The sequence below is a fragment of the Rousettus aegyptiacus genome, unplaced genomic scaffold, assembly GCF_014176215.1.
Source record: "Rousettus aegyptiacus isolate mRouAeg1 unplaced genomic scaffold, mRouAeg1.p scaffold_m13_p_10, whole genome shotgun sequence".
Taxonomy (NCBI): domain Eukaryota; kingdom Metazoa; phylum Chordata; class Mammalia; order Chiroptera; family Pteropodidae; genus Rousettus; species Rousettus aegyptiacus.
Genome location: NW_023416285.1, coordinates 79256325 through 79269330, shown reverse-complemented (window position 1 = coordinate 79269330; position 13006 = coordinate 79256325). Strand labels below are relative to the sequence as shown.

Sequence of the window (13006 nt, the reverse complement as noted above, 5' to 3'; positions counted from 1 at the left end):
ACATTCACAGTTCCAAGTTTACAATATTTTACCTCATAATTTGCTCTTCACTGCAAAAAATGAATGAATTCTTTCACTTCGAAGTACTGAGTAGTACATAATTCCCCCTACCAAAGGAAAAATTGCTTCTAGAAGGTACAGTAACCTTGTATTAACCAGGGTTGCTGAGGAAATATAAGGTCTCCTCACCCACAAGATGATTCCTGCTGTGTTATTTCCCTGCAACATGGGGTATTAGGAGTAAGCAAACATTTAAGAAAGCCTAGATAAGTGCAGTTCTAAGTAAAGAAGGTTGGAGGTAGACATTTGAGACTTTTGAGCAATTCAACTTTAAAATTATGTTTTGCCTTTGCTGTTGTTACTTGACTTCTGCAGAATAATGTGCTGACAAAGTAAACAAAAACATTGTGCGAAGGTCACCATCAGTTGTTCAGACTTTGTCAGATCCTTTCTGTAGCTGACTTCCTTTTGCAACTCATGAAGTTAAGAGAACTATAGTTTCAGCTTAGTATTCAGAGAGTGAAAATTTTACCTAAACATCCTGTTTCTTCTGAGCATTCCTTTTTCATTTATATAGTTAATAGTAGTTTTACAGAGCTTTAAAAACTGAGGATAAAGGTAGGAGGAAATATAAGGATACTTTATTCTGTTAGAAATAAAATATCAATAGCTAAATAAAAACTTTGTCTCTGTTATTGTTCTGACTAATTTGTAATTATAACATAATTCTACACTTTGGTAAATGATTATAGTCCTATAATTCTATAATTTGACAATCAGCTCTGAGTTTATCATATCTGAAAGGTTTTTAGGTATGAAAACCAGCCAAATTATCATTATATGTTTCTGAAAATTTGCTCATCTCTTTAGTATTTAAATTCTTAAGTTTATCAATCTCAAGACTAGAATTTTGCTTTATAATTGACCTTTTCACAATGTACACTTCTGAATACCTTTATGTGTGAAACCACATCTGGTCTGTGCCCGAAATTGGCTTGGTAAAAGCAGGTGCATGGAGACAGTAGTTTAGTTGAAAAGAGCCCAGAATTTGGTTGATACTAGATGTCTAATACCAAATTGTCTGCTCTAAAAGCAATACTTTTTTACTGTGTGATTTTGGAGAAATTATCTAACTTTTCTGACCCTAATTTTTTTTTATTGGGAAAAATTTTAATTGAGAAATTATAATGTTCACTTTGCAGGACTATTTTGAGAAAAATAGATAACAATTACATAGCACTAACAATGTGCCTGCTACAATTTAAGCATATACTATATTAATTTAATCCTCACAACAATTCTAAGAGGTACAGTTTTTATCCTCCAGATTTCATATTATGTAAACTAATTATGGACTGCCTCATAAATAGTCTTTGAATAGTCTTTCACGTCACTGGTTTTTGCATTTGCAAGTCCAATTGAATTTGGTCTGTTCCTCCTTTTTTATCTTATCGCTCTCAAATGTTTAAGTACCTAGGCATATCTCCATAGCAGTTTAATACCTACTATCATGCATTTTAAAAATATGAATAAATTCTTCAAGAATCAGAATGTTATGTCATAGTGTTTACTCCTTAAACTCATATTTCCAGTCTACCTAGCCTATAGAATTTGACACTGACGTAGTATATACTTCTTATTTGAATATATATTTCTTTTTGAGCAGCTGTCATTTCTTTACAAGAAAGCCATGTACATAAATTGAAATTTAAGTTTCTCTTTAATATCCAGGAATCACAAAGCTTATAAATTTTTTAAATTACATATTGATTTATCATATGATTATTAGCACCACATAGTTGAGCATGACATAAATCCAGTACAAATTTTAATAAATAATTATTAAAGGAAATGTTGCTGGAAATGAAATTAAAGGGACCGAAGTGTTCTTTTTTAGTTAGTTCATATATAGTTTCACGTTACTTATTTCTAGAAGAAAATGTGTTCAGCATTAATTCTGTTTCTGTTTTTTTTTTTTTAGCACTGAAATAACCTATTCTTCTAAATAAAAAAAATGAAATATGTTTTTGTTATAACTGATATACTCAATTCTTTACACATCTTCGTGCACAAAGTTGTGGTTATCTACCTATAAAAATGTCTTAATTGTACTGTCAACTGACAATTCTGTTAAATGCTCCTTCGGTTTTGTCAAAAGCAGAAATTCAAAGGCACCTAAAGATTTGTTTCCCAGTCTTCAGAATTATTCACTCCCTCATTTTCTGGAACATTAACCAAAAAGGCTTTACCCAATACCTATTTGGGGCTTTTATTATTCTTTCCCCCTCCCTTAGAGGCTCCTGGTTAATATATTCAGAAATAGTTGGGGAAATTGAAATATTGTTAATTTTAGTAACTTTGCCAATACACTTTTATATGTATTTTTTTAATTTTACCACATGAACTAACTATATTTTGATCAATACCTTAGAGCTACAAACTTAGTTCATTCAATTTCTGGCAAATTGGTACCTAATAGCCTAACTAGAATAGCAAGTTAATACTTATACCAATCAGCCAAATCAGATTTATTGTCAGAAAAAGTATATCTTTATTTTTTAATTCAAATAATAGTTTCAATTTGCATTTTGAAGAATTTTATTAGAATTTCCTTTATGGTTAATATACAAATTATAAATAATTAGGAATATATGAAGTATAAATAAATGTATCTTTTAAAAAATAGATTATTTAGGTAGTGAGATTATGATTATTTTGTTATAAACTGAACTTCATTAATTATAAGAATTTTGTCTCCAAATGAGTAAATTTAGAACTGGACAGTGTACAGGTAAGCTTGTAACTTATTGAAGATGCAAGGTTCATTTATAAAATCTAGACTATATAATTCTGAAAAGTGTATTCTATTTAAAAACTCATCATTCCAGCATATGTATATGCATGTGTGTATATTACTGTATGTATATTTACTTATATATTTATTCATTTATTTACTAGGATATTGAAAGTGTACATTTTATAAATGGAGACTATTTAATTGAAATAAATATTTTATAATTTGATAAAATATTTTAAGTATATTATCAAATCTACATGAATCTATAAGAAATCACAAAATATAAATTTTGTTCATTTCATCTATTTCAACTTGAAAATTTGAAAAGACTCAATGACACTAACTTGGCATTAGTTGTTCAAGAATACTATTGTTCCAGCTAAGGATAGGTGCTAGGAATTATTTCTGAGAATGTTCTTTGCTATCACCAGGTTCCTGAAAAGCAATAAATTTTTTAATAATAGAGAATGGAACAGGTGAGGTCATTAAAGGGAACTTACTCTCGCTCCCTCTGGCCATATTATCAAATAGCTGATTTCAGAGCTTCCTAACTAGGACCAGAATGTCCCCATTTCAATTGCCATGCTTTACCCTGATAGAAATCCCTGTAAACAGGAAAGACTGGAAGGCCTATGTTTGTTTTTTATTGCCTTGATTAATCACTAAAGAAGGGTTTCCCCAGTCAGTATTTTGAATTTTTTTCATCTGGCAGCCTGGAACTTTTACACTCCAGGGCAATTTCACCATATTAATGTACTGGATCAGTGGAGGAATATGCCTTTTTCTCTTTTTTCTTTTAAGTTAGAACAAAGGATACTGTGAAGAGGGGAGGGTATAAAGAAGCTTCAGGATTCTGAGAAAGAGCATATGTGGAAGTCAAGGATCTGGACTTAAAATGGACAGTACCAGCTTACTTCTTGAAGAGTCTTCACTTCTCCCTGGATCTAGTAACCAAAATTTTGTGACCACTAGTATGAACTAAATAATACAGTTTTTAGTGTATAGCAGATGCTAAATAATTAATAGCTATCGGCTGTATTAAAAAGGAGGAAAAAAATGATGGGTCACCATTATTACTATGTCACTGGCTGAAAGATTTTAAACGGCAACCACCCTTAGAGTTCAATTACTACTACTTTGTGCAAGAGATTTAGCAACATTGTTTTAACAACTGTTGAATAAAAAGATACCTGTACATCATCAGTTTAATTTGGCCCAATTTTAGTCTACTGAAAAGTGCTGTTTTACAAATTTAGAACTGACAGTTCAGTCTGAAGTTTACAAAGTTAGCCATGAGACACTCGAGAGCCACCCTAACCCATTACAGTTACCACTAGCATGGAGCAGACTCTCTCCTCTGGAGCCAGTGGGGGAAATGGAGGAAAACCTTAGCACAGAAATGCTGCTTCAGAAACTCAGCAGTGCTCTGGGCCACCTTCTCACAGCACAAACATTCTGCTACCTCTTGAACCTTTCTAACTCAAGAAAAAAATGCCTCTGCCTTAGTGCCACAGTTAAACATCTATCGAGGCAGAAATAGAGCAAGAATAGTCTTATTTATGTCTATGAATACTAGAGGAGATAAGAAGCAATTTTATCAATTCGATGCTCTCGACTCATTAGAAATCTAACTATAGATAACTTAAAGCTATTTTCTAAGAAATCATAACTGAACTGAACTTCAGAATGGTTTAATATTGAGAATGGTTCACATTTAAAGTACAACTCTTAATTAAATGTGATACAGTAGGTTGGAAAAACTAAGAATCGAGAATTAAGCTTTTTCTTTTCCTTTTTTCCTTGCTTTCACATTCATTGAGAAATTAAGGATTCAGCCAACTATATTAACCTTCTCTGTATCTTACCAGTAAAATAGAATAGAAATATAACTCTGAAGCTTAAAAGGGAATATCATGAAAATTTCAAGACTTTATAACACTTTAAATTTATTTTTAAAAACAATAGTAGATTATAACAAAGTGAGTAGATTTTATTTGTAATATTCAATATTTTCTACAAATTTAAGAACAATCACGTATTCTCTCAATTTCTCATTTAGAAAAACTTCAACAATGAGGTGTGATGAAACTGCTTTTTATAAAGTATGCATTTCTTTCAGTAAAAGATGATGACTGCGACTCAGATGCAGAAAATGAACAAAACCATGATCCTAATGTTGAAGAGTTCCTACAGCAACAAGACACTGCTGTCATTTACCCCGAGGCACCGGAAGAGGACCAGAGGCAGGGCACACCAGAAGCCAGTGGGCATGATGAAAATGGTAAGTGGAGCTTCACAGTTCCATTTGTGTTCATCTTTAAAGGATTAATATTTCCATTACTCTGCTGTGGGAACCTGCTCTCCAGTACTATAAACCAAAATTTATTGCAGTAGGCTGTAGAGAGTAATCTCTTTAATTAATGGAGTGTTGTCCATGATAACAGTATGGTGTTATATTAGTGGCATCTAACTTATATAGTGGTAAAAATACTGCATGTGAAATGCCTAGAACAGTACTTAGACATTGATTTCCAATCACTACCACAGTAAGACATGGTAGAAATGGGAACTTCAATGACCCTACTGCTTCTCGATTCTTTCCTACTATTAGCAAGTAAAACATGGTTGTCTGGTTCAGAACATTCTAATTTGGAGACAAATGGCCTTTCTATATCTACTTTAGTCCACTCTGATATGAACAGCCAGTATGTAAAGAGTGGCAAAATGCAATAATAAAATGTTCAGACTCTCCTGAAAAGAAATAGGTTGTCATTCTGCCCTTTCCTGGCCTAGAAACAGATGAAAATAGCATTTCTTATATTTCTATGAGATTTTATGCAAGATCTTCACCAAATACAGGGAACTTACTTGGAATGTTTAAGGCTACTTCACGTTTTAAAATCTTAAATCTGGTTTGATTTTTCCAGAGTTCCCAGATTAATGGCTAGATGTAGCTTAGTATTCAAATAATCAACTTTTTTAAGGCTTTTTAGAGCAGTTTTAGATTTCTGACAAAATTGAGATGAAAGTACAGAGGGCTCCCATATAGCCCCCTGTCCCCACACATGCATAGGCCTCCCCCGTTATCAACGTGACTCTCCAGAATGGTACATTTTTTACCAAGGATGAACCTACATCGACACTTCATAATCATTCAAAGTTCGTAGTTTACCTAAGGGTTCGCTCTTGGTGGTGTACATTCTACGGGTTTAAACAAATGTATAATGACATGTATCTATCATTATATCACACAGAGTAGTTTCACTGCCCTAAGGATCCTCTGTGTTCCGCCTATTCATCTTTCCTCGCTCTGCCCGCACCGCTGGCAACCACCGATCTTTTTATGTGTCCATAGTTTTGTCTTTTTCTGGATGTCTTGTAATTAGAATAATACAGTATGTAGCCTTTTCAAATTGACTTCTTTCACTTAGTAATATGCACTTAAGGTCCCTCTGTGTCTTTTCATAGCTTTATAGCTCATTTCTTTTAAGAGTTGAATAATATTCCATTGTCTGGATGCACCACAGTTGACTTATTCACCTACTGAAGGACGCCTTTTAACTTTTGGCAGTTATGAACAGAGCTACTATAAACATCTGTGTACAGATGTGTGCGGGCATAAGTTTTAAGTGTTTTTTGGTAAATACCAAAAGCAGAATTGCTGGCTCATATGTTATGAGTATATTTAGTTTTGTAAGAAACTGACAAATTGTCTTCCAAAATGGCTGTGACAGTTTGCATTCCTACCAGCGGTGTATGAGAGCTCCTGTTGCTCCACACCCTCGCCAGCGTTTTGTGTTGTCAGTGTTTTGGATTTTGCTTATTCTAATAGGTGTGTAGTGTTTTTCTTATTGTTTTAATTTGCATTTCCCTAATGACATATGATGTAGAGCATCTTTTCATACTTATTTGCCATCTATGTATCTTCTTTGGTGAGCTGTCTTTTAAGGTCTTTGACTCGTTTTTCACTTACGCTATTTGATTATTTTTATTGTTGAGTTTTAAGAGTTCTTTGTATATTTTGGATAACAGTCTTTTATCACATATGTCTTTTGCAGATATCTTCCCCATTCAGTGGCTTGTCTTCTAATTCTCTTGATGCTGTCTTTCTCAGAGCAAAAGTTTTAATTTTAATGAAACCTAACTTAATTATTTCTTTCATGAATTGTGCTTTGGGTGTTGTATCAAAAAAGGCATCAGCATACCCAAGGTCCTGTAGGTTTTCTCCTTTTACCTTCTAGGAGTCTTATAGTTTTGCATTTTGCAGTTAAGTCTGTGATCCATTTTAAGTTAAATTTTGTGAAGGATGGTAAGTCTATGTCTAGGTTCATTTTTTTATTTGCATTAGGATGTCCGATTCGATTACCATTTGTTCAAAGACTGTCTTTGCTCTTTGTATTGCCATTGCTCCTTTGTCAAAGATCAACTGACTGTATTTATGGGGTTCTATTTCTGGACTCTCTGTTCTCTTCCATTGATCAATTTGTCTGTTCTCTTGCCAATACCACACTTTTTTTTTATTACTGTAGCTTTATAGTAAGTCTTGAAGTTTGGTAACATAAGTCTTTGGACTTCTTTCTTTTTCAGTATCGTGTCAGCTATTCTGGGCCTTTTGCCTATCCATATATACTTTATAATTTTTGTCAGTATCTATAAAATACCTTACTGGGGTATTGATTGGGATTGCATTGAATGTATAGATGGGTAGAACTGACATCTTGACAATATTGAGTCGTCTTATCCATGAACTTAGAATATCTCTCCATTTATTTGGTTCTTTGATTTTCTTCATCCATTTTGTAGTTTTTCTCATTAAGTGTCATATTTTGTTAGATTTGTGCCTAAGTATTTCCACTTTTTTGGTGCTAATGTATTAATCGGCTTTCAAATTCTTAAAGGAAATAGAGGGTAGTATAGAAAACAGATTCCTTTGCAGGGAGTCAGCTATATCTCCTTTGAATCAGAAAAACAGCAGAAACAAAAGTTTCACTCCAGAATAGGTAGGATTTTCTCAGTACAAAGGAAATAGAAGTAGTGTACTCTAAAACTGTTTCCTCCAGTGTGCCAAAAGAACTCATTTAAAAAGACGATAGATTATTTCCCTTGGGGACACTGCATTTCAGCTTGATGATTAGTGTTCTGATGATCTGTTTGCATATTTGGAGAGTCCATAATTATTGGTGTTGTGATCCCGTAAGGCCCTATTGTTTCTATTTTCATTTCTCAGTTGTTTTTTTCTCATAAAGACAATGTGTTAACATTTCTTCTGTAGAAGCAGTAGGTTACAATAAATATGAAAGGGAAATAGAATATTTTTAAATGCATATGTGTGTGTATATATGTAATTTTATATAACAAAAGGCTTTCAAAAAGCTTCAGTGAAAGAAAATAATGAAAGCTAAAGAAATGTTCCATTGCATAAATCAAATAAAATTAAACCTTATAAAGTCCATTGTTACAAACCAAAATAGTAAAATCCCATAAAAATTGGGGTCCTAAACCATTCTGAATTAGTAAAACATTTGAATTACAGAATATGTTTTTAATTCAGGCATTCAATACTTTCAGGTCATAAAATGTAATTTAACTGCTAATAAAGTATTTCATAGTAGATATTCTATCATACCAGCAGCATCTGTTTATATATAAAAAATGACTATCTTCAGAAGCTCTTACGTTTTTTAAGTTTCAGTAGATGAAACATGCCCTCACTGCACTTCATATGCCATGAACTGGCAGACTACTCTAGCAAGTTGAATTATCCCAAATTCAGAATCAGTAGAAAATAAATCAAGGTTTTTCATTGAGTAATGCTATCAGTCTGAAATGTTATGCTACCTACTAAAGGAAGATTAGAATACAAAAAATTTTTGTTTAATAACTATATTCACAGTCATAGATACATAAAGAAATTACAGAAAGTTTAAAAAATGGTCAGATAGATTGTTTTCTTAGTAGTATTGAATTGCTACCTGAATTTTTTATAAGAATTCTAAAAAGAAACATTTTTTCCTTACATGACAAGCCTTTATTGCTAAAAAGTGATTTTTTAAAAAACAATAATTCAGTATTTTTCAAAAAGAAACAAAAAATTTCACTTAACTTTTAAACTTACATTCCATAACTTGCTTATTATATCAGATATTCAAACTTAATTTTGATTGTTTTATGCCAGTGACCTAAAAGAATAAATTCATATCTCATATGTGTGAGAAAATTCAGTTTGATTTATGAATGTAATAATTTGCTGTTAAAAATACAAGCAACTTGTCATTTTACAAAATTATTAGTATTTTCTTTATTAATTGGAAGGATTAATCATGAAGGCAAAGAAGAAAACAGAGTATAATGAAAGCAGACAGCTCTATGACACTGTGGAGTATAAGCAGCTTGTGTAATAGAAATCATATTGTGATTGTGGTGCCAATAATGAACAGTTGCAGTGATGAATTTCAGATTTTGATTCCCTGTGTCTACTTAACTTTTCAGTCTTGTATCCTGATAACAGCATCCCCACACTGTGGCAACTCTTGACTTTTGCCATTGTAGTCAGCTAAACTCAACGGGTTAGACTCGGCAGTCCGGCAAGGAGAATGTCCTAAATGTTGATTTCCCACTTGCTTGTACAAATAGGAAAACATACTAGATAAAATAACATGATTTCCAAAGAAATTTCCTTATGTGGCTAATCTAGTCTCCCAAAGAAGTGGGTCATGTTAGAGTGATCACCAACAGAACACTCTCTGGTTCCAGTTGCCTTGCTAACCAAAGATGCCATCCTAAACTTTGGAGGTTTTGGTTGTTCGATTTTTCATATTTTGAATAAAATATTCATAGTTATATATTTAATATATATTTCAGCATATTTAGCTATGTAGAACCAGGTGCTCAATCTGTGATTTGCAGGCTGGTCCTTGAGCAGACATTTAATTTACATAAACTTGAATTCCAATAAAGGTAATATATGTTTCTGAAGCATTTGGAGATTGTTATGAAATTTTCTTTAGTAGTCTGTTTTTCTATAAGAAATTCAAAGTAAACGTAGAGACGGTATTTACAATTAGATGTCACTTAGGAACTTATCCCTCTAAAGAAATAAATATGGAAAACTACTCCTAGTTAAATAACATTAATTGGCAAAGCAGTAATACATTTTAGGGTTGTCAGACTTAGATGGTTTAAAATATAAAAATATAGTTCATTCCGTGAACTCTAATTTATCCATAATGCCTTTATTTTCTGAAAGCTATCCTATATTCATCCATACAAATTATACAGAAAATTCGTCATTGTGTTTCAGTAGGTGGAAGAATATGAATCATCAAGCATGAGACCAAGCCTAGATCTGGCTCCAATTACTCCTTTCCCCCAGTACACATTCTTTTGGGCTGAATTCGGTCATATGGCCACCTAAGTGCCACAGAGTCTTGGAAACATATCTAACTATGTACTGCTTAGTCATTGGTGACACTAACTTTATAGTGTCATTTCCAAATTTCAAAGGATGAACATTAAAAATAATGACATTATTATGTATAGAAAGATTGTTATACTATACAAGCCTATTTAATATGTATACATTTACAGATGTAATCTACATTCTAATTTTACTTCCATTTTCTTTGTCTAATTAAAGGAAAAAGAAGAAAAGAATTAGGGTTTAGTGAAAAAAATATGGAACTTTAAAGTCAGATAGTACACATTTGAATCCTGACTTCATCATTTACTGGCTGTGTAACTTTTAAGTTATTTAACCTTTCTGAGCCTTGCTTTTTTTCTTTTATAAAATAGAGACAAGTATCACTGTATTATTTTGAGGATCAAATATAAACTGGGTAACATAGTATCTGGCACATAGCATAGGGACTCAGTGGTAGCTTTAGTAATATTTTTTAAATGTTTTAAATTTAACGTATATGATTTTCCTTTTACAGGAACACCAGATGCATTTTCCCAGTTGCTCACCTGCCCATATTGTGATAGAGGCTATAAACGCTTTACCTCTCTGAAAGAACACATTAAGTATCGCCATGAAAAGAATGAAGATAACTTTAGTTGCTCCCTGTGCAGTTACACCTTTGCATACAGAACTCAGCTTGAACGTCACATGACATCACATAAATCAGGACGAGATCAAGTAAGTGTGAAATGACTGAGATTCACTAGCTTGCCAAATTTTGAGAATTCTCGCCACCATAGAAGGAGGCAAGAGTTTTAATATACATCAGAATTTAAAAGATATACTCAACAGTGTCTTATCTGCGCCCTATAAAAATGAAAGTGATTATTTGAATTATCTCGTCATTTCTGAGTTAAAAAGCACATACGAACATTATTTTAGAGGTAACTATTTTTTCTTTTTCAGATAAAATCTCTTTTATTTCAATTTAATTATTGGTCTTCTACTATAACAAATATTTCTCTTAAGTTTAGAACTAGATTTCAAAATGCATTCTACTAAAATGTTCAGTGTGGGAAAATAAATATTGGTTCATAAACCACATGACTTACTACTGACCAAATTTAAAAGAAGATCAAATAATAAAGTTTTATTTTCTGTGAACCAGTGACTATTTATTCTCAGTATAAGCTATGATTTTTCTTCCCTACAGTAAGGGAAGTGGCCTCCTCTAAGAATCTAAAGTTTAGATTCTAAACCATTTTAATTATGAAGACACAATTTTTATATGGTTTATTCTACTTCTGTGTCATTTTGCCTCAATTTCTGGAAGGAAGTATAAGACTACTCTGTAAGTATAAGTTACATGCTAAACTTTTGGTTCAGTACCTAAGGATTAAAGTCAAAGAATCTTGCTAGTTATTCTTCTTTTTCAAGGTCCTGATAGCTATCAACTATAAATAATCAAATGAATGTCTACTTAATTCTAACTTTAAAAATCAAATAAACATTCACTTGCGTGGGCTATGTTAAGGGTACATGTTTTGTTTGGGGCACATGTCCAATTCTTTATATCGAAGGATTATGAATATCTATAGCCCTGAATCTCTAAGAACTTTGTCCTTTGTATATACCTGATTTCCATAGAGAATAAGTTAGACCCTTAGCTCAGATGACAGCTAAACCAAAAAATAAATAAATAAAATAAAATAAAGTAAATAGAAATTATAACAGAAAAAGAATGACTGAGTCTGGTCAGCCTATCTTTTCAGGATTCTGGCAACAACATTCAAGAAATAAGATTGGGGTAAGGGGCATGCTGGCCATCAGGAACTGTAGGACTGAGATCTCCTTAGATAGATTAATGGTTACGTCTGTGAAAGAGCACAGATTTGAAATGGGAGAGTACCGAAAGAAAGAGGACCTGATACAGAGAAGGAACCACTGAAGACAAATGTCATCTATATACCATATGCCCCTATTGTTAGGGGCAGTACAGAAGAGTGTTCTTTCCATCTTAGAGTCCCGACGTAACCACAGTATAGACAGGCCTTGGGAAAAGCACCTGTTCAGATGACATTTGGGGAGCAGACCCATCCTGCAACTGCCGTCCCCATATTCTCTCTGTATCAAGGGCCCAAGTCAAAGAAAAGGATCTCCAAAGGACAGGTAGAATTGATGGTGAATGCAGGAGATGCCATTATAAAGCAAATTATAAGATCTCTGATGAGCATGAAATGCCCTTTTTGATCATTTTTCTGATGGGGGCAAATGTAGTAGATATTATATATGGAATGGATGGTCAGACTAAGATCAGAAAGGATGAATGTGGGGACCAGTAAAGTGAGAAAATATAATTGGGGGGTCTTGGATAAAATTTAGGTTATGAGGCAGCAAACTAAAGGGTAGAATGTTGAGTTTGTTGACCCTTGAAAATCATGCCACAAGTTAAAAGTAAGTATTTTCATGTCTTATTCACTTATTCATTCAACAAATGCTTGAGATTCTATTATGTGTCAAGCCCTGTTCTAGGTGTTAAAGATGCAGTAGTAAAAACGATGAGCAAAGTCCCTTACAGTAGGGGGCATGTATTAGTAGGTGATATGAAACATGTAAAATATAAAAAGAGGTAACATGAAGAAAAATAAAGTTGAATAAGAAGATAGTGATGAAAGCTACTATTTGTTTACAAAGTAAAGAGACCTTTCTGAGAATGGGTTATCTGAAACTAGGACCTGAATGAAAGAGCCTGTCCAAGGAGCTATTGAGGAAAGACTACCCCACTCAAAGGGAATAAATTGAAACATGAA

General features: G+C 32.9%; 1 protein-coding gene across 6 annotated transcripts in view; it reads left to right on the top strand.

The window, feature by feature from the left end:
• ZEB1 (zinc finger E-box binding homeobox 1) overlaps positions 1-13006 on the top strand; it is a 166247-nt gene that overhangs the window by 137062 nt on the left and 16179 nt on the right. For all 6 annotated transcript variants that reach the window (XM_016160097.2, XM_036228058.1, XM_016160099.2 and 3 more), the window contains 2 exons: positions 4917-5078; positions 10732-10934. In XM_016160097.2, coding sequence (XP_016015583.2) covers positions 4917-5078; positions 10732-10934 — 365 coding nt within the window. The remainder of the gene's footprint in view (positions 1-4916; positions 5079-10731; positions 10935-13006) is intronic.